Here is a 21,905-nt window from a genome sequence, read left to right as displayed (position 1 = left end):
AGCTTGGAGGATGGCAAAGAGCAAAACCCTCCTGGGCTGCAGTGACTCAGCGACACCAGAACCTCTGAGGGTGTCCTGCAGTAGCTCAGGCTGGCAGACAGACAGACAGACAGACTGACTGTGGTTGCATGTCTGTCTGTGCCTCACTCAGCAAGGCATTGTGCTTGATGCATCATCAGTGCAAGGGATTAGGAAAACTCAGGTTTGGCAGAGCCACTCCTGTTGGGTGGGAGCCTCGGGTGCTGTGCTTTCTGTGCCTTGGGTTCCTTATCTGCCTTGCACTGCTTTATTATTACACTGGGGACTTATCTGCTTTGCTGGGTTCAGTTTTATAGCTGGAGCTGTAAATGAATTCTGGCATCCAATCTAGCTGTGATTGTGCAGGGAATAGAGGCACTCAGAGCACAGAGCATTTCCCCTGAACATGCACGTATTATTCACATCAGCATTGCCTGCTGGACTCTGAGAGCACCAGGCATTGAGTCCAGCCTAGGCAAGAGGCTCCAGTGCATTTTTCTGTTAAGTTGATGGTCTCTGCTAGTCCAAAAAAATAAAAAAAAGGGGAGGGGAAAATAATTCCAGAGCAGCCCTTGGCTCTTACAGTTTGTCTTGTCTTCCTGCTGGAGTTGGAAGCTGTTTCCAATAAGGCAGCGTGAAATAAGAGGCATGTGGGGATGGAAGGTCACCCTACCCCTCTGCACTGATGGTGGGTGGCCATCCAAAGGGGCCTGGGAATTGTTCCATGCAAGACAGAGTGCTGTCTATGGGAGTTTGTGTGGTTATATGGAAAAGAGGATTAAAACCAACAGGGGAGGGGGTCCTTGGGCTGCCAGTCTGCCCCCCTGCAGAAGGAAAGGCTCACCCTGTTTTTCATACACAATGTGGGTTTAGCTCCATGCCTGTCCTTGCAGAGGGAGGGACAATTGGATCTACCTACACTATCAAAGGCACAATTAATTTCTTGCACTGTTCTGCCAGCAGTGAGCTGCTGCATCCAGAATTGCTGCCAATTTATCATTTTCTAAGATCACCTAAGCTCCAGCTGTGCTCATCACTCTCTAATTGCCCTCTGGGAATTAGTTAAAACCTGAAAAATGGACTTTTAAAACAGATAGGTTAAATCTCCACTGTAATGCTTTTGTGCAAGAGGAGACAGGGCTTCTTTTCCTCCTCCTCTTTCTGCTTTGTTGCCAAGGTTGTTTCTCTGGTGGCCAAATTCAAAGCTGCTTGGGGCAGCCCAGTAGCTGGTTCTCAGCAGTGGTTTGAAATTGTTCTCCTTGACACCTCTCCAGGATAAAATGATTCACTGAGAGAGGTGGTGGCTGTGTCTGAGGGAAGGGGAAGGGAAGGAACCTTTGTGAGGGCTCTTCCTTGAGCCATTCCTTTGGGTTTGCTCAGCAGCTTGGCACTCCATGCCTGAGCTACACTTTTGTCATTCTTCCATGAGAAAGGATGAGAAATAAATGAATGTCCTGGCTTGGAAAACAGGTGGCAGGACAAACAAGATGCTGTCCACGCTCCTTGCTTTGTGGGGAGGAAACAAAAAGCTTAACAGATGCGAGGAGGAAAGCACACTGAATTTAGATCATCATCATGAGCAGCCTCAGTCCAAAGCACAGCTGACACTCTCTTAGGACACAGCCACTAAAATCCAAGAGCTGCCACCAGGTCATGGGCAAGTCCTGGAAATGTGAGCCCTGCAGGCATTCAGCCAGAGGAGGGCATGTGAAAGAAGCAGAGTGCATTAAAAACAGAGCAGCAAAGAGGAAGACTTGTTCAAGTGGTGTAGAGCTGGCAGAGTTTGTTGCTCATGCAGCTCCTGAGCTTTTCTGGTGGAGTGGTTGGGCAGGAGCTTGTCCTGCAGGTGTCGAGCTGGGTATTTTGCTTCTCCACTGAGGAATCAAACTGCTTCAGAGCCTCAAATCAAGAGGCAGCAAGCTAAAACCAAAGCTGATGCTCTGAAGTGGTGAATATTGGGCTTCCATCCTCACTGAGCTCTCTTTGGTTGGGCAGTTCATTTTTCTGAGCCTGAAATCCGTGACAGTAAAATACAGTAATGGTGTTTTCCTTTTTCACAAAACTTTTTCTTGTCTTGATTGTGTTGGCCAGCAGCTTTCTGGAAGGGTGCCTCTGTGTGAGTGTCCAGGGCCCAGCAGACCTCCAGCCTTGGCTGGACCTCAAGTTCAATGTGTAATATGCATGTTATGTGCAGGAAAATGTAGGTTCTGGTACAGTCAAGATACTTCCACTCATGAGCAGTGAGGCTACTCCTGGTGTGTTGCTGTTTTTATGGTGCACAATAATTTGTTTGCTGATCTTTCACTGTAATGCTTCATATTTAGTTTATAGCAATTTATTTACCTAGAGAATGTGTGCAGCTTCTCAATAAATTTTGAGATCAGGAGGGATTAATGCAAAAGAACTGTGCCTAGGGGTTGGAGTTATTAAATTTAGTATATTTAACATGTCTGGAATCAGCTTGGGAAGCTGGCACTCAGAGTGTCTTTGTGGAAGCCATCCTGGTTTGGTTCTGCTTGCTTTGTCACCACAGCAGACTGGCTGAGTGCAAATATTCTTATGTAATTTTATAATTTTGTATCTCTCCTGCAGCTCCTTCATTCCCAAGTTCATTAACCATCTCTTCAAATGCAAACCTATCAGCATGGTGGGTGCAGAACAGGTAAGAAGGAACAGGTGCTTTGGCTGTTATATTTGATGGGTTTTGGGCTCAGGAAATGGAGGTGGGCTGGACCTTGCTGCTCTGTGAGGATGGGATTTGGAAGAGGCAGGATTTCATCTGTCCCCTGCACACACAGCTTGTTAGCCCTGTGGGCTCATTAAAAAAAAAAAATCAGAAAAAAAAAAAGCAGAATCATCCCTAATGGGACTGCTGTGAACTTCAAATGGGTGCCTTCAAAGCTGCTTGGGTTTTAGGCATCAAAGATGGTCTGCAAAACGAAACAGGAGCTTTACATCAAACCCTTCCTCACCCTTAATGGAAAGCAAATGAGTGAAGCTTGGTGCCTGCTAGTCTTGTGTGATGAGCAATAACCTGGGAGTGATTAAAGGGAGTTGTCTTTAAATAAGCTTCTCAAGTGATTAACCAGCAGTGGGCTTGTGTCTAATGTTAAAAGCTTTCAATATTCCTGTATGGGAATAACAGGCCCAATTTGCTGCTCTAAAGCAGGCTGGGAAGGGTTTTATTAGCCTGATTCCCAGTGAATACATGTCATTAGAAGTGGGACATCCCTCCCTGGGTACAGAGGTCTCAGCAGCTGATCTCTCTCTCTGCAGCATGCAGAACCCTGGTCACCCACCAATATCTTTCCATGCCACTTTCTCCTCCCTGGTGGAAATGTTGCCTAGGAATACATTTCCTGGCCTTTCTGGTTCTGCACACAGCCTTTCCTGCTGTTTGCTAATAATTACAGTTGGAATATGAAGACTGGGCTGATATTTATGGAGGTACTCAGTGTTCAGTGCAGGGAACAAGACCTGTGGGGTTTTGCTTTCTGTGTTTTCCTCTCTGACTTAACAACTCTGCATCCCAGTGAGCTTTGGCAGCAATTTAGCAGTGCCAGGGACCTGGAATGGGTCAGGGGACAGAGACTGCAAGAGCTGTGCCTGTGGGAAAGGCTGCAGAACTCCTGTTGCCATGAGAGAGTTCATGTGGGAAAGATGTGAATTCCCCACCTGTGGAATCTCTGACTCTCTGGGATGGACACACAGGAATCCAGCTTTGACAGCCTGAGCTGTAGCTCCAGGGTGCCCAGAGCTGCTCTTCTGTGCTGTGGGTTCCTGCCTTCCCAGGAGGACATTGGTGGCATCAGCTCTTACCATGCAAACCATGCAGATAACAGGAACAGATTCCAGCCAGCCTGACCTGCCTTGCTCCTCCTCCTCCTCCTCCTCCTCTCCCCAGCCCAGTCCTTTGTGTTCCTTTGGCTTCCCACACGTGCTGAGGCCAGCATCCACATTGCTGTGGTCACTGCTGGGGGTTCTGCAGTGCCCAGAGTGTTTTGTGTCCCCCAGCTCTGTTTTGAGGAAATGCTCTGGGGGTGCTGACAGCCCAGCAGGCTTTCACACTCACTGCTGCCTAAATAAATTGGGCTGCTCTTCAATAGTTTGATTTCAGATTTCTGTCCTTCACTGGTCTTGTCTCTCCAGACATACTTGTGCAATCAGAGGAGTGTGGTATTCAGGATAATTTTGCTCTAAGGAGCCCTAACCCACAGCATTTTGTCATGAGACAGTGCTGCTCTATCTGGGCTCAATTTCATGGGTGCTGCTCATTTAATTGCTGGGGTAGTGACAAACAACAACCAGGCTGTGATTAGTTCTCAGTGTAGCTCTATTGTGTGACAGTTTTTAAGGAAAGAAACCCCAATCAAGAGGTTGAGAAAATGCAAAAAACCTGAACACCGTGGGTGGCTGGGCAGGAGGAAGTGTGGTGTTAGTTCATTTGACCTCAGTGTCTAAATCATGGTACAGCTCCAGGTAATCAAGATTATTTCACTTCATACTGTTGGGGGGGAAGGACTGGAAATCTGTGCCTGATGTGCCAGATGTTGGGCTGCCATGAGTGATTTGCAGTCAGCAGAGCAGTGCTCTGTTAAAATCAACCACGATGCTGATGTGTAACCATGGGTGATCATGGAAGTGTCATCACAGGGGTCAGTCCCTCCTGCTCCTGCAGCCCAATCACCAGAACTCTTCAGTGTGGGATACAAGGGTCAGTCCCTCCTGCTCCTGCAGCCCAATCACCAGAACTCTTCAGTGTGGGAGGTGTTGAACTTTTAAGGAAGTTGGGTTACAGCAGCTGGTGGATCTTGGTAGAAGGAGCCTGAGTAACAGAGTGTGGTTAACTCTTGCAGCTGCTGCTGGACACTCACTCTCTGAAGATGGTTCTCCTGGATCTGCCCTCCATTGGCTCCCAGGTGGTGAGGAAGGCTCCTGCCAGCTACACAAAGATAGTGGTGAAAGGCATGACTCGGGCTGAAATGATCCTGAAGGTAACTCAAGACTTTTGATAACCTGCCAGCCAGACTGCTGGACTGGGAATCAGAGTGAGCAAATTCCAGGGGGCCCTTCCTTTGAATGCAGCAATCTGCAATTGCACATGAACGTTTGTGAGCCTGCCTGGGGGCTCTGCCAGCTGCTCCACAGAACTGGCTCTCTCCCTTGGTTTGGGTTTGCCCCCACTCTCTTCTAATACCACTTTTGAGTTTTCACCCTCACTTTTCAAGGCAACCAAAGGCTCAAGTTCTGCTTGCTAGAAGAGTTGGGGCTCCAGGTTGCCTCAGGAGCTTGTGAAAATCAGAGTTTGCATCCTTGAGTGTGTGCTGTGGGGCAAACCCCAGGGCTCAGGTTACTCCAGGCCTTTGTGCAGACTCTGTCACGCAGAGGAGCCAAGCCGTGCTTGAGTCACCTGTTTACTGTCTAGTGCAACAGCCAGTGCAAACATGTCTGGGTTACTGTATTCACCAGAGCCCTTTTTCATTTTCCAGACCTGGTGCCTGGAAAATGACCCAAAAGCAGTGTGTTGTCTCTGTAAAAAGCAGCAAGCAAAGCCATCTGCCCTTCCCAGTTGGTGCTGGAGTGAGAAGTCAGGTTTGATCCCAGGAGAAGCTGTGGCAGCTGTACAGTTGTGACCTCCTGGGTGATGGGATTGTCCCCTGCTGGCCAGCAATGCTGGGAAGGCATTCCTGTGAGGGAATCAGTGGGACCTGGGGTCAGGAAGGACAGGGAGCTGCCAGCCAGAGGCTCCTGTAAAGCACAGCCAAGGCAAGGGGGGGTGAGGAGCCTGAGCTCTCCTCACCTGCTGCTCAGCATGGCTTTGCTCCCATGCCCTGGGGAATGTCACAGCTGAGCCTGTGCTCTGCATTCAGACATTGGCTCTTGGAGTAAGGTGACTGAGATGTTGGTGAATTGTAGGCTAAATTTTCTTAGGAATGACCTGGATAAAAATGTCATGGTTTGTGCTAACAGGAGCAGGAAGAGCAGGGAAGATTGGTGCCTGTTGTGTGCAGAACAGGTCAGAAGAGTAATGGAGTTAATTTGTCTACCCTTAGCATGACACTGGAGAGGAAAGCAGCACATGGAGTGCTGCAGGTCCCCAGGCTGTGTCACACAGCCCATGCTGGCCCTGCTGCTGCACAAAGCTCTTCTGGCCCAAGGTGAGGGCTCTGTGTCAGAGTAACTCCAAATCCAAAGCCTCAGGCTAACAGCACTGGGAGCTGCAGTGTGTGTTCCCAGTGTGTGTTCCCAGGCTTGTCCTGGGGCAGCTGATTCAGGAACACAAACTTTGGGCCCATGGGCAGCACAAACAAAGCCATTCAGCTGAGCCCCACAGGGCACAGATGGAGTGGGGAGGGCACTGGGCCATGCACACCCTGCAGAGCTCTTCCCCTTCCCCTCTGGCTGTGCTGTCTGAAGCTCCAGCTTTTCATCTTGGCTGAAGATTTTACAAGGGCTGTAAATTAAGGATTTATAGGTGTATACATGGCTATGATGTTTCAGTGGTCTGAAGTGCAGGGAAAGAAAGAAATGTCTTGGTGACAGAATACAGTGTGGGGTGAGCTGGGTCAGTGCAAACATATGGAAATGTTTTTGGAGACAGGGAACAGTCTGGTCTGGTGCTGTTTCTGTCCATTTACACACACACATACACAGAAAGATGGTTTGGCTGCACAGCATTATCAAAAGATGTGTTCTCTGTGGAGCTTGTTGCTTAAGCACATCACTGAGGGATCATCTTACCAGCTTTGAGGCTATTCTGATTTTTTTTCCTGTTTTTTATGATTGCTCCTGAGCAGATGTTGGTGGGGGGTTCCCATCCTTCATCCCAGCCTCTCCAGAGGAGTGTCCAAGAGGAGCTGCACCCCAGGCACAGAGGGGCTGTGTGGCACTGCTCACCCATGGTGACATGTCAGGAGAGCTGCAGAGCAGAGAGCCTGGCCCAGGCTGTCCTGGGGACCCAGGGAGTGACCACAGAGTGTTGTCACATTCCTGTGTGACACACTGTGTGTCCTGCAGGCAGGAGGGAGCAGGAGGCAGCCAAAGGGAGGCTCTGGACTGTGTCCAGGCTGCCTGATCTCTGGGGACTTTGTGAGTGTCACCACTACTGCCAGAGCTGTCCCCTGAGCGACTCCCAGCTTGTCCTCCCCATGCAACATGATCAAATCTTGAGCTTTAACAATGCCCCAGTGCCTGCCAGCCCACAGGCCACAGACAGATCCTGCTGCTCTTTGAAACATGATGCAGAGCCCATGAGACCCAACTTCCTCCCTGCTCCTTCCTCTGCTTCTCTTCACTCACCTTTACCTCCCTCAAAAGCAGCCCCTTGTTCCTTCGACATTTGATTTTAGGAGCCAGTCCTGCTGTCACTCCTGTGCCAGAGTTGGCTGAGCACTGCCTTTAACTCCTATTCTTTGTCTGATCTCTTGTTCCTTGTCTTGGCAGGTGGTGATGGCTCCACATGAGCCCCCAGTTGTGTTTGTGGACAATTACATCAAGCTCCTGGCTGACTGCAGCACCGACACGTTCCAGAAGATCCTCGACATGAAGGTTAGAACCTGTCCAGAGCCTCTAGTGCTGCTTGGGGATTGTTGAGTGTTGTGAATTCTGAGGGGCTTGGGGGTGGGAGAAGCACTGTAAAACAAGTAGAGTTGCTACTGAAGAAAAAGCTTCTCTTCATTTCACATTTTCACTCCTGCTCTGAGCTCGGGGTCACCCAGAGCTTTGTGCAGCTCCTGGTGGGCAAACAGGAGGTGAAGGTTTGAATTGGGCTGTGCTGCAGCTGCTCCCAGATGAGTGAACGCTGTCCCTTGCTCCCTCAGGGCCTGAAGAGGAGTGAGCAGAGCAGCATGTTGGACCTTTTCCGCCTGCGCCTGCCCGCGCCTCCCCCCGGCGGGGACGGCGGTGGTTCCCTCTCGCTGAGCGCGCCCACGCCCGAGCAGGAATCCTCCCGCATCCGAAAGCTGGAGAAACTCATCAAAAAGAGACTCTGAGGAGCAGAGGGAAGCCCCATGGATCAGGGCTGGCAGCAGTGAGGGGGAGCAGAGCTCATCAGGATTGTGATTTCCAGCGTGTGCTGTCGCTCCCAGTCCCTGTGATCTCTCAGCCATCGCAGACCGCGACGCTTTCAGAACAAGGGACAATCTGACCAAGGTGTTTGCTCTTAGCTTAGCAGGAGTGAGAGCCAGGACATTGCCAGTGATGGAGAAAATAGAGGCACCTGGAAGCCAGAACCTACAGAAACAGTTTAGGTGGCTTGAGACTGGCTGTGATGCACTTGGTGTCGCAACTTTCACCCTGGCTGCAGCACTGAGGGTTTGCCTCACTTCTGTGTCACTGCTCACTCCCTGCTGCAGAGCTGTTCCTCTGAGTCCTTATTTATTGTGGGGTGGGGAGAGCCAACCCCAAACCATCACCACCACCACAACCCCAACCCTTTAACAGCTGGGATCTGGCATCTGCAGCTCCACTGGATCAATGAGACGCCCAGGAGGGAATCCCAAGGCAGATTTCTCCCCTGCTCCCAGCACCGTGAAACAGCAAGGCAAATCCTTTTCAGAACAGGAGGAAAGGGCTGAATTAATGCCTTCTGCACCTTGGCAAAGCTCCTGCCAACCAGCTGGCAGCCTTGGCTGCTGTTGGGGCTTCAAAGCCGAGCAGGACATGAGTGGAGCCCTCTCCAGCTGCTTGGTGTTTCCCTGGCGTGTGCTGGGCTCACCCGCTGTCCCCAGTGGGATCCCATCCTTCCTGGCCAGCATCTCTCCCCCTCTCCACAAAGAGTCCTTCATGGAGCAAGTGTCAGACTGCTCCAGCCCCTCATTCTCACTCCAGCTGGCGTGTCCCAAGCAGGGATGTGCCACCCTGGCACCTCTGCTGCCCTGCAAGGAGAGCTGCTGGAAATGTTGGCTCTGTCAGGGAGCCAGGGCCTCTTGCTGGGACAGGAGGTTTTCAGCAGCCTCAGCCTTCAAGGCCCTGCTCCTCTGAGCTTCATCTTGCAGCAGTGCAGAGGGGAGGAGAACCAGCAGTGAAATATTTTGGATAACCCAGGCCCCTCTTGCCATGGAGCAGGATTGGGATCAGTGGATGCTTCCCCAAGGAGTCTCCATGCAGGGAGACCTTACCTTGTCTAATCCTGCTGGATTTCTTCCCAAACTCCTCTGTACCCTTTCTGGGAGACTTTGAAGGCACATGCCCAACCATGAGTGAGTCCCACATGGGTGTAGGGCAGATCTACCAGTGGTGCCTGCATTATTTAATTCAAACTTCACTTGCATGTGCAGGAAAGGGAAGTCCTGTACCAGTGTGGCAGCTGAGGAACAACCCTGCTGTGAGATGCCTTCCTGGGAGGGTTGTGCTCCCCACCAGGGCAAGTTTGGGCCTTAGGACTGTATTTATTTAGGGGCTGTACTCACAGGGATTGTAAAAATCACTGCTGCACATCAGGGATGGGGGGATCAGGCTCCAGGAACATGAGCTCCATCCCCCCAAACCCAGAGATCTTCCCTGGGATGGGCAGTGAAGGGCAGCAACATCACACCTGTGGGGAGGGACAGTTCCTCACCACTCCAGTTTTACAAATCTGCTGTTGCCTCGTTTGCTTCCTCTCCTGATTCCCTGTTAGGTGACAAAAGAAGGAAGGATTGGAAGCACATTGGGATTCTGAGCAGCCATTCCCTGAGGACAGATTATCTCAAGGTGCATGTGCAGGAAGGCTCACGAGGTACCACACTGCAGAGCTGGAGAGGAGGGAACAGGGGTTTGCAGAGATTCATTATTCCCATGAGGGGATGAATAATTTATTTTAGATGAATTTTTCTTTGCTTTGTCCAAGGCTAAGTCTCTCACTAAATTATGAATAGCTGAAGACGATGTTGAAGTTATCATTGTGTGTCTTACCCAAAGGCTTCCCCCATTTCATTCTCTGCATTTCATTCTGTAGATAAGAGGAAATAAAAGCAGAAATGAATTTTTAGTTTCAACCTTTGAAGAATGCTACAGGGCTGTGTGTTGGGAGTTCTACTTTCAGAGAGCAAATTCGCAGTTTTCTACTTCTGGTGTAGGAGTTTTGTGCCCCTGGCTCTTGGGTGTTTATTAGATTTGGCAGGTCTCTATTTGTGCATTAGCTCTTTGGAGTTTACAGCTTTGGGGAATAAAGGATGATTATGTGTTTTCTGTACAAAATACCACTTTTTATGGTTTCAGGCCGGGGTGTAATTCTGGCTGTACGTGGGGTGTGACACTAAAATGAATTAAATGGTTACTGATGCTCATTGCTGGGTGTTTTCTGTACTGCAAATCCCAGTGGCTGGGATGGACCTCACCCAAAACGTGCTGGACCCAGCAGTCCCTGCTGTGCATCTGCTCCTGCAGCTCCTCTGTGCCTTTTCCACCTTCCCTGGCAGCATCCCCGTTCCCAGCAGCTCCCTGCACCGCGTGGTGGCTCGGCACTCCTGACCTCGTGCCCCTAAACAATCCCATCATTTCTGCTGGCTGCCACTGCGGGAGCAATTTCAGAGAGTTCCTAATTTTCCTTTGAAATTAATGAAGGGGTAGTGCCTTTTTCCACGCTCTGCATGACGCTGGAGCAGCTCCTTGCGCTCAGAGAATTAATGACTCATTTGCTTTTCTCCTGCCCCCTCCACCCTTGGGCAGGAGCTGTGCTGGGCGCTGGGTGTTCCTTTCTTTCTCCAGATTTACAGCCAGGACTCTGAGCATCCAAATGACGATGTCCAAGCCTCCAGGAGCCTTTGCTTGGCTCCACGAGGGCGGTGGCAGCAGGGCTGTAAAAGCTGATGAAACCTCAGCAGCTTCAGCCACGTGCTCATCCCTGCCGTCAATCCCAGCTCCTCTGTGACACACCCTGGCATTTCCCATCCCTAGGAAATCATTTTCCATCGTTTTCAAATAGCACAGCATCCTTTGGGTTGGCTTCTCCCAGCCACAGCCCCCACGTGGCATTGCCTGTGCTTCGGTTGCTGATTAAACCGAGCACAACCGCCTGGTGGAAAGTCCTTTATGGAAGGAGGATCTTGATAAGAGACTTGTGTCTGCCCTGTCCTGCCTGTGTGTGGGCAGTTAAAGAGTAAATAATGTGGACAAACAGGCAGGGGAAAAGATTTCCAATGCCATCATTGGAAATGGCACAGGTTGGTACGGTCTGAGAACTCCAAACCAGTCAGACTTTCCGAGAGGGCAGAGTACACGTCCGAAAAGAGCCCCTGTACACAGTGACTCAACTGTGCTGGAGTTATTGGGCAGTTAAAATTCTGCTTGAACACTTCCTTTCCATCCTAGCAGGCAGGTTGGCAGGGCTGGATGTTGGTGCTGCAGGAGACCCTCGGATGAGCTGCGAAGCCCCGAAGTGAGAGCCCTGAACTGCACAGAAAATTATCCCTTGTGTCAAGGCACACCAGAATGGGAGGGGTTTTTTGCTAGTAAATAAGGAGCAGAAAGATTTCCAGGAGCTCTGCTTATCCCAGGCACTGAGATCCCTCTTGCTTGGACCCTGATCCCCATGGGAGTGGCTGTGGCAGCACCCACAGCTCTCAGAGGTGACTGCTGGGATGTGCCCCAAGTTTCCCCCTATGAAATTGCACTTTGTGGGTTGTTGGCAGCCTGGATTTTCACCAGGAGCTGCACAGCAGCTCTGAAATGTTGATTGTGTTCATCTGGAAACAGCTCCAGTGCCTTCCAAGGCATCTGATTTCATAAAGGGCTTTTATGGGAGATTTTGGAGTGAGGAGTGACAAGTTTTCCTATTGCTTGCAGAGACCAGCATCTCTTTTTTTTTGGGGGGGGGCATACACTTAAATTAAAAGGAAGAAAACACCTGTCCAGCACATTTGCTCAGACCCCAAAGATTTCAGTCAAAACTCTTAATGTTCTTTCTCTTTCCATCTGCATTTTTCAGCAAAGACAAACAGCCTCATAGTATTTCTTCAAAGGAATGTAAATTCCTTGAGGAAGTCTCCGGAGTTCCCAGCACCGCATAGCTGCAAACCACAGACGCCTACGGCTGAAAGTTCTGCTCTGCTTTTAATTTCGGGGCAGGGAAGGAATTTTTTCCAGAGGTTTGGGTTCACTTGTGCTGGGCCCGTCAGCCCAGACTGCTGCTCTCTGCGCAGGGGAGTGTTGATTTTGGCTGGCTGCAGGGTTGCTTTCCCTCCACAAGAGTATTCCCCCACCAAATCTGATGACATGGCGCAATTATTTCATTAGGATTTTCCAAAAAAGGTTCCCTCGGTCTCCTGTAGTGCTAGAAAGAACCGTTTCCTTCTGTTCTCCTCTTTCAGCTTCGGCAGCTTTGCCTGAAAAAATACAATTAGGGGAGGCAGCGCTGCCTGAGCTGAATGCTCGGGAATGGGGAGGGGGAAAGAACAGCCTGGAGGGAGAATTTGGGGGGCTTAAAATCCCTGCTGTTGGGGACAGCACCGCAGGATCTGGCAGCTCTTTCAGTGCTCCCCAAAATCGTGCAGGCAGCATTTGGGATGCTGGCAGTATTTGGGGTGCAGGCAGTATTTGGGATGCTGGCAGCATTTGGGATGCTGCACTGTGGGTTGGAGCAGGACGCGAAGAGCGCAGCTCACCGGGGATGGTTTCACAGAATCCCAGGGTCGTTTAGGTTGGAAAAGACCTCCGAGATCATCGAGTCCAACCCATCCCCACCTTGTGAAGCACTCACTGAGTGCCGCTTTCCCCGTGTTTATCCAGGGATGGCTCCTCCGCCGCCTCCCCGTGCCCTGCGGGACGGGGATGCGGGGTCACCGGGACAACGGGGACAGCGGGAAAACGGGGACAACCCGCTGGCTACACCCACACCAGGGGGGTCAGGGACAGCTGTGGCACGGTGGGACACGCTCCGGACCTCGCTCCTCCCCTGGCCTGGCCCCTCCCCGGCTCCGCCGCCCCGCCCGGTGCGGGGAGCGCAGCGCGGGCAGCGGCCGGGCCGGGGCGGGCAGCGGCGGCTCGGCCATGGTGGGGCGGCTCAGCCTTCGGGAGGTGCCCGACCTCCCGGACATGAGGAAACGGGGCGATTCTGGCCTCGACAGCCCCGACTCGGGCTTGCCCCCCAGCCCCGGCCCGGCCCCGCCGCCCTGGCTGCTCCCCTCGGGCAGCCCCGACCGCGCCGCCGCCAACGGGAGCGCGGAGCCCGAGTCCTCCGCGCCCTCCGCCGCCGTGAGTACCGGCCCTGCCCTCCCTTCCCTTCCTTCCCTCCCTTCCCGGCCCTCCCCCGGCTGCTCGGAGCCCCCCGGACCCGCGGCAGGTGCGGGATCCCCCGGTGCCCGCAGCGCTCCGGGACCCCGCGCATCCCGTGCGGGAAGGACGGAGGGGACCGCGCTGTCCCCGCGCTGTCCCCGAGCCCTGCCCAGCCTGTCCCCAGCCTGTCCCCGGGCTCTGTGTGCCCCTGTCCCTGCACGGGGGGATCCCGCAGGAACCGGGGATTTTCTCAGTCTGGCTGCCAGGGGAGCTCCTCTCCCTCCTGCCCCAATCCCGGTGGGAAGCGAACTCCCGTTATTCCGGATGACAACTTTATTTTGGTTTCACTTAATTTGGTTTTTCACCGAATAGCTTCTGCATGTCGAGCTGCTGGTACAAATACAGATTTAGAGGGAAAAAAAATTCCTTTTTTCTACAAAAAATCCTTTTGAAATTGGAAAAGGCCATGGGAGGGAAGGATGCTCACAATAAACACGTGCAGAATTGGCTTCAAAACCACACCCGGGTTGGGCTCCATCCCTCCAGGGCTGCTCTGGTTTCCTTGGGCTCGGGTTCGGTGTCAGCTCACGGTGCTGGGTGTCAGGAGAGGAGCACAGGGCACCCAGAGGGAAGGAGTTAATCCTTCCCAGCACCTGGTGTGTGAATTAGGCTGGGTTTAATGCCTTCAAACAGCAGCCAGGAGGGTGAGGTGCTCTGTGATAATTTCCTGCTGCGGTCGTTTGGGGTGAATTCGGCAAGGAGAGCTCTCAGACACCCATCAAATGTTGGGTTTATAATTTGAGCTGGGTTAATACAGAGCACACTGCATTCCTCTCTCATTTCCCAGAGTGGCTCCTCTGAATTAAGCTCCTCAAGTTAGGACCTTGTCTTCCAAAAATGCTCCTGGCACATCTAGGATGCTTTAGGCCGGTGTAAAGTCAGGCCTAAAGGATGCACCTGTGGCACATCTTGGTCCAGCACATAAATGTGAACCCCAACAGCTCCACACCAAGGGATAAATAAATCTGTTTTCCTGAGAATGTACTGCACTGTAACATAAAAGTTACAACAATATGATAACATAAAACACTTTATTTTTTTTTTGCAGAGTTCTGTGTTCTCCCCCAGTCCCGTTCTCTCCAGCTGCCCTCCAAGATTGTGTCCTTTATCCTTTGGAGAAGGAGTTGAGTTTGACCCTTTACCAGCCAAGGAAATAAGGTGAATACTGTGTTGGTTGTCTCCTTTGGAAGGAGTTGGAGGAGTTAGCCTGTGAAGGAGCAGTTAGGCCTTATCAGTGCCTGTGAGTCAAGTTAATTTATTTGCAGAGCCATTGTTCACTGCAGCTGTACATTCCTGGACCTGGACATTTGTACAGGCTAAAGGAGTGTTCAGCCTCTTTTAATCCCACCCATATGCTTGTTTTGTTGGTTATTTTTCCAGGAAGACTTTCTTATGTTTTACTCTCTTGCTTTTCCTTCCTTGCACTGCTCCAAAACGTTGCCCTTCAGCTGATTAACCAGGAGGGAATTGTGAGGGAAGAGTTCAAAGATCTTTCTAGGACTGTTTCATTAAGGGAAAGAAATGTTGCTCTTGCAACCTCACGGTTTTATAATAAGCACTTTCTATCTTTACAGCTGTGGCTGATGGCGTGAGCTAAAAGAAATTGTAACATTCACAGGAGTGCATAATTCTTTTTTTCAATGCACTGCATCACTTCACAGCCTGTGAATTATTCCTTTGAACACCATGATTTGCACTAAGGAGGCTCCCAGCTGATGACTGTGCAATTAGAGGGAGGCTGATAAAATCAATGGAAGCCTAATGCAGGGAGAATTATGTGCTGGTGTGGGGAAGGAGCTGTGGCTGGAATTAGAGGCAGTTCCTTAGTGGAAAAGCCAGCACTTCCCTTTGCAGCCCAGGCACAGAGGATCTGTGTGTGCAAAGTGGAGCTTTCCTGGCAGCTGAGCCTTGGGGAGTTTGTCAGAGAGTGCCAGGGGGATGGCAGAGCTCTGTGTGTGATTCCTGGGAATTCCAGCAGGGAAAGCTGAGCAGCTAACACACACACAGATAATAAACACAGATTATAAACACACAGCTAATTAACACACAGATAATGAACACACAGCTCAGGTGTTTGCCATGGCCTTGGAGGAGCTGGGATGTTTGTGAGCCCAGCCTAACCCTGCCCCAAGGTCTCTGGTTTGGGAGTTTGCAGGTTTGTGCTCACAGAGCCCAGAGGAGGTGTTGGGGCTGAGCAGTGATAATCCTGGGAATGCTGCGAGCACCAGGCTCTGTTCTCATGTGTGAGACACCAGCAGATGGTTCTGGGGGAGCTGGGATGAGGAGCCACAAATCCCCCCAGCAAACCCATCCTCAGCCTCCTCACATCCTGCAGACATCATTCATTTTATTGACTCAAATTATTTACTGAGAGTAAGGAATTACTGCCCTGAGAGTGGATTTCACAATGTTTGTGTGACTGCAGCTTGTCCCCACAGAAATGTTCTACTGCAATTGCACTGCTGCAGCTAAACCTCTGTGGTTTTATCAGAATTACTTCTTCTATTGCATGTAAGTAAAAAAAACCTTATTAAAAAAAGCCTTATAAAATCATAACTTAGCCCTGTTACTTCAGCTAAATACAGTTAACAGCTAGCTTAATAAATTCCCATTTAAAAAAAAGGGATTTTAATTAGGAAATTTAATTCCTTTAATTAAAGGAATAAGAATCAATTAGCACAACAATGTGTTCTAGCAAGAAAACTGATATATACCACATATATGGTATATAAACGATATATGTAGGTGTGTATATAATATACACCTATATAAACTAGAAATGTATCCATGAAAATCAATAAACCAAAATATGTAAGCTATGTAAAGAAAGAAAAAGTTTAATAAACATGCAAAATAAACTAGGTTTTACTAGATTGTTAACCAATTAAATTTAACTCAGTACCTTCTAATATTTCCTACAAACACGAGCTATATAAATAAATATTTATTTTAATCTGATATAAATTAATAATATATATAAATATAATTTCTATAATAATTATAATTATGTAAATATATTTATAGTATATAATTATAAAAATAAATGAATATAGATTATTTATTTATAAATAATATACATAATATTATTATATTATAATTATATATTTATAATAATATAATTATAACAATAATTATATACTTATATAAAAATTATAATATATAATAACCAATTAAATTTAACACAGTAACTTCTAATATTTCCTAAATATGAGCTATACAAAGAATATATTATCTAATCTACATATATCTCTATATTTTACTCTATATAATATCTAATCTATGTTATATATGTTATCTAATCTATAGATATATAATAACACATAAAATAATATAATTTATGGAATAATTATTATTATATGCATACATTTTATAATTATAAAAATAACTATATAGTTACATCATAATCATTATAGTATACATTATATATCATTATTATTATAAATACAATAAATAGAAATAGATAAGATACATTAGTAATACTATATAATATAATATATAATGATAATATACTATATAATATATGAATTATTCATTATTATATATTACGAAATTATGAAGAAATTAGAGTTTGCTTGTATTACATGACTCTCACACCCAGGCCGTGTCTGTGTGCTGGGTTATATAAAATCTATGCAATGATGGTAATGATATAAATACAATATAATACATTATATAAATCCATTTTATAATGATAAATAGCGTCAGCCAGGCCATGTCTGTGTGCCAGGTAATATCTGATATCTAAAAAGCTGATATTTATAATTACAAACAGCCTCACCCAGTGGTTCTGTGTGCAGAAAATATCTGATTTATATAAAGATGATATTTATAATTACAAACAGCCTCACCAGGTCATGTCTGTGTGCCAGGTACTATCTGATTTATATAAAGATGATATTTGTAATTACAAATAGCCTCACCCAGGTGGTTCTGTGTCCCAGGTATTATATAATTTATATAATAACGATAATTATGTAAATATGATATAATACATTACATGAATACATTTTATAATGATAAATAGCCTCACCAGGCTGTGTCTGTGTCCCAGGTAATACATGATTTATATAAAGATGATATTTATAATGATAGATAGTCTCACCCAGGCTATGTCTGTGTCCCAGGTAATATCTGATTTATATAAAGATGATATTTATAATTACAAATAGTCTCACCCAGGTGGTTCTGTGTCCCAGGTAATATATAACTTATACAATGACGTTAATGATATAAATACAATATAATACATTTTATAATTACAAACAGCCTCACCCAGGCTGTGTCTGTGTTCCAGGTAATACATGATTTATATAAAGATGATATTTATAATTACAAATAGTCTCACCCAGGTGGTTCTGTGTCCCAAGTAATACATGATTTATACAATGACGATAATGATATAAAACAATATAATACATTTGATAATTACAAATAGTCTCACCAGGCTGTGTCTGTGTCCCAGGTAATACATGATTTATATAAAGATGATATTTATAATTACGAACAGCCTCACCAGGCTGTGTCTGTGTACCAGGTAATATCTGATTTATATAAAGATGATATTTACGATGATAAATAGTCTCACCCAGGGTGGTTCTGTGACCCAGGTAATACCTGATCTATACAAAGCTGATATCTATAGTTACAAACAGCTCAGCATGGCTCTGTGTGCAGGTAATATCTGATCTATACAAAGCTGATATTTATAATTACAAGCAGCTCAGCATGGCTCTGTGTCAGGTAATATATGATCTATACAAAGCTGATATCTATAGTTACAAGCAGCCTCTGTGGCTCTGTGTGCAGGTAATGTATGATCTATACAAAACTGATATTTATAATTACAAGCAACCTCTGTGGCTCTGTGTGCAGGTAATATCTGATTTATACAAAGCTGATATTTGCAGTTACAAGCAGCCTCTGTGGCTCTGTGTGCAGGTAATACCTGATTTATACAAAGATGATATAACTACAAGCAGCCTCTGTGGCTCTGTGCAGGTAATATCTGATTTATACAAAGATGATATAACTACAAGCAGCCCCTGTGGCTCTGTGCAGGTACACGTCCTCGGTGCGCTACGGCTCGGAGCAGCGTTTCATCGCCGCCGTGTTCCTGCCGCTGGGGCTGAGCGTGGCCTCGTGCAGCCAGACCATCGTGTGCGTGCCCGACTGCTCCTGGCGCAGCTACAAGAGCGAGGTGCGCTTCGAGCCGCGCCACAAGCCGCGGCGCTTCAGCAGCACCACCATCATCTACCCCAAGCACGCCAAGACTGTCTGCACCACCACGCTGGACTACAACTGCCGCAAAACCGCGCGCAGGTTCCTGGCCAGCGTGGAGCTGGAGAGCTCCGAGTGCCTCAGTGACAGCTGCTGACACTGCTCCCACACCCATCCATCCATCCTTCCATCCTTCCATCCATCCATCCATCCATCCTGGGCGGCTCTGCTGGCTCCACCACGTCCTCTCTCTCAGCTCTTAGCTCTGCTTCACGGTTTGGGGTTTTTTTTTTGGGTGGTTTAGTGAGGGGTGTCGCTGCTTTGGCTGCTGGAGTTGTGGGTTCTCTCTTCTTCCCGCAGTAATCAGGTGAAAATATCAGGAGGTGTTTATTGCTGGTGGGTAAGGAGGGTGTGGGGGTCGGTGTGATGTGCAGAATGTAAAAGCAGCTCGCTGTGCTGCAGGGAATCCAGCAGGGTGGTCACACTCAGGGCTGTCAAACATTTCAGTTCAGATCGTGTTTTCTCCCCTGGAAATTGCTGGGAAGGGCTAGCAGAGAAAAACCCAGAACTGTGCATTTAACACATCCCAAATGTTAACACACCCCTTGTGTGAAGGTGTAGATTGGGAGAGCAGAGCAGGGGACAAACTGCTTGTGCAGCTGCAGGCAACAGAGACAGGGCTGTGTGATTGCAGCTCCTTGGCTGGGTTCTGTGTGACACTCAAGTGTTTCTGTGCCTGCAGCAGCGCTGGGAACAGAGAATACCAGCCCAGAAATCATCCCTGTGTTGTTGGATCTTGGTGATGTGGAAAACCACAAGTGCCTTGTTTATACCCACACTGTGTGCACTGAAGGAGCTGCAACCAAAGCAAAGTTCACACCAAGTGCTGGGGCCCAGGATGGCAGAGGAGGTGCTGGATGGGCTGTGAGCCCCTGATGAGGTGGGATGGGGAGGGGGAAACAGGAGCAGGGCACAGGCAGGTCTGCAGTGCACAGCAAAATCCACAGTTCTGCTTGTTGTGTGCACAAATCCTTGGGATTGGGGATGTCCCTGGGATGGGGCAGCCTCTGCCTGTCTGCAGGCTGCTGAAAAAACCTCTCCTGAGGGCGTGGTGAGTTTGGGGACCAAAGGGAATAGCTTCAGATACCGTGGGAGTTCTGTCTGGGTGTTAGTGCGTTCGTTTATCGTGTGCCTTGATGAAAATAAGACAGAGAGGTTTCCTTCTTTTCCCAGATTTTTTTTTTCCCCCTGTGTTGACAGAGCATTATGTGGAGAGCATCTGCTTTGGGGAGCGTGGGTTGTGCTGGTTTTTGTGTGGTGTAGTCTCAGAAACACCTGGTAGATAGACCTGGCTTAGCTGGGCACGGCTTTTCCGTGTGTTCCCAAACTCCTCCGAGGTGTGGGTGTGCACCAGCAGTCCTGGAGCAGCTGGGAAGGAGGATTTGGCAGTGCACAGCCCCAGGGGTGAGTTCTGTCAGGGGCAGCCTGTTCCTGGGCCGTGCTTTTCGTGTGTTTGTGCAAGTGTGATGGATGGAGTGGAAGTGGATCCCGGGGTGCTGAGAGGAGCTGGGAGATGGAGAGTGCAGCAGGAGGGAAACCTTGAGTTTGTGTGGTTTGGGGGGGTTTATTGCTGTTAGGGGGTTTTTACTTATTTATTAGCTCAGAAAAGCACACCCTTCAGCTTTGGGACTTGCAGCTCGTAAAGCAGCCCCAGGATGAGAGAGGACACGGGGGGCTCTGGAGCCAGGCGTCACCCTGGGACGTTTGGGCTGCAAGAATGGGGAGATGTGTCTCGAACAGATGATGCAATTCTGCCCCAGCTGTGCCCCAGGATGTCCTTGTGGTGTAACAGCAGGCCCAGCTCACCCCACAGCCCCTGGGGTTCCTCAGTTTCCCCTGCAGGATGGGGTTGCTCCATCCCTCACTGCTGGATCCCAGGAGATCCTGGGTGCTCCCAGCAGATGAATCCACTTGGAACACATCTAAGAGAAAATTGTTTGAAGTTGTAACCATTACTCCTTCCTAGTTAGAAGCAGAATAACCCACACAGTGCCCCTCACACTCTGGTTTTAGGATAAAGCACCTGATTTTTATAAAGCAAGCAAACTTAATGTGTACCTCTTAAGAATATTTTAATTGGTAGAGATACCTTTTAAATTATTTATGTTCCAACATTTGCAAAGCTCTGATTAACTCTGTGCAAGTGTTCTGGTGTCTGTGATGTTTCCCACCCCCTCCTTCTGATTTTCAATTTGTCTTTTACTTTATTGGTAATAAATGATCTGAAAACCGTCCTGCAGGGAAGTCTCTTTATTTCTCATTCAAAGCTTCTCAGTGTTTATTGTGGTAGTTACTTAGAAATACATAATATTTCCTGCCAATCCCAGCTCCCCTCCTTTCTCTTCTATTTGTTGTTTACATATTCCAGGAGGGTGTTTCCTATATAAAACTGTCTGTATTAAAACCAAACCAACACCAAATGTTGTGGATTTGTCAGTTTAGTAAGACATTGAAAAAGTGCTTTAAAGGCAGCTGAAAATCCTCTCCTTGATGTGTTTGAGTCGTTCATCTGGTACAGTTTTATTTTTAAGAGTTTCTGCTATGAATTCCAGCATATCCTACAAGTGAAGAACTAATCCCTTTCAAATATAACATGCAGGAATTTATTTTTAAAATGTAGATGTTCAAATGCTGCATTAGTAAACACAGCATAAACATAAGAGCAGGGTGTGTTATGCATTAAACTTTATAAATCCAAGGGAGGTGATTTCAGGCATTGTTGAGAGAAATGCTGTGGAGTTTTTCTGGATGCTTAATCTGTTCCTTGAACCTTTCCAGGTTTTGCTGATTTTGTTAGTGACTCTGGCAGAGCAGGAATGGATGTAATTGAACATCAGTTAATTAATTCCTAATGGGATTTTTTTTTTGCTTACTTTTTGATTGTTCATCTGGTTATGTGCTTGTGGAAGTTCTAGAATTGCATGTAATGAAATTATTGGGGTCTGGGGAGCCCTGGAGCTGCTCTGAAGCTGCTGCTTCCAGAAGGCTCTGAGAGCTTTTGGCTATCCTGGAGTTTTGAAGGATTAAACAGGAGAAAAGCCACATATAAACATCCATTCTGTATAAAAGGGCCTATTTAAAAAGCCATTAAGAAATAACTTTTAAAGGCCAGCACAGTGTCATTCAGACACCTCACTCTGAAATGCTTCCTGTAATGATTGTCATTACACTCTGTATGAAAAACATTTTTTTACTATAAAAATTGAAGTAGAGGAGTACAGGGCTGCTCCATGTGATTTTTCATTCACATTGACCCAATGAGCTTCTAATGAGCACCAAGGAATCCCTGTTGTTCTAGGTGTGCTGTTTCCCTTTGGTGTGTGCTTCTCCACAATGTCACACCTGAGGGTCTGAGA

The 21,905-nt window shown here is 47.9% G+C and overlaps 2 protein-coding genes across 2 annotated transcripts in view; both read left to right on the top strand.

Moving 5' to 3' along the window:
* The window catches only part of VPS53 (VPS53 subunit of GARP complex), a 60,882-nt gene extending 50,596 nt beyond the window's left edge, over positions 1 to 10,286 (top strand). Inside the window, 4 exon segments of the mRNA XM_033078179.1 lie at positions 2,611 to 2,680; positions 4,875 to 5,012; positions 7,462 to 7,566; positions 7,839 to 10,286. Coding sequence (XP_032934070.1) covers positions 2,611 to 2,680; positions 4,875 to 5,012; positions 7,462 to 7,566; positions 7,839 to 8,009 — 484 coding nt within the window. The 3' untranslated portion in view covers positions 8,010 to 10,286.
* Positions 10,287 to 12,932: 2,646 nt separating this feature from the next.
* On the top strand, positions 12,933 to 20,780 carry RFLNB (refilin B). Its single transcript, XM_033078521.1, has 3 exons — positions 12,933 to 13,191; positions 14,321 to 14,430; positions 18,331 to 20,780. The coding sequence occupies exons 1-3, from the start codon at positions 12,988 to 12,990 to the stop codon at positions 18,644 to 18,646; spliced, it is 630 nt and encodes a 209-aa protein (XP_032934412.1). The 5' UTR covers positions 12,933 to 12,987; the 3' UTR covers positions 18,647 to 20,780.
* Positions 20,781 to 21,905: the final 1,125 nt, after the last annotated feature.

Source organism: Catharus ustulatus, chromosome 22, assembly GCF_009819885.2.
Source record: "Catharus ustulatus isolate bCatUst1 chromosome 22, bCatUst1.pri.v2, whole genome shotgun sequence".
Taxonomy (NCBI): Eukaryota; Metazoa; Chordata; class Aves; order Passeriformes; family Turdidae; genus Catharus; species Catharus ustulatus.
Note: the sequence above shows the minus strand (reverse complement) of the source record. Positions and strands in the feature narration are given on the sequence as shown.

Excerpts from the sequence above, each read along its gene's own strand:
- RFLNB (XM_033078521.1), top strand. The coding sequence starts at position 12,988 with ATGGTGGGGCGGCTCAGCCTTCGGGAGGTGCCCGACCTCCCGGACATG. Across the intron at positions 13,192-14,320 it reads CCTCCGCGCCCTCCGCCGCC|AGTTCTGTGTTCTCCCCCAG; the intron begins GTGAGTACCGGC and ends TTTTTTTTGCAG. Across the intron at positions 14,431-18,330 it reads TTACCAGCCAAGGAAATAAG|GTACACGTCCTCGGTGCGCT; the intron begins GTGAATACTGTG and ends GGCTCTGTGCAG.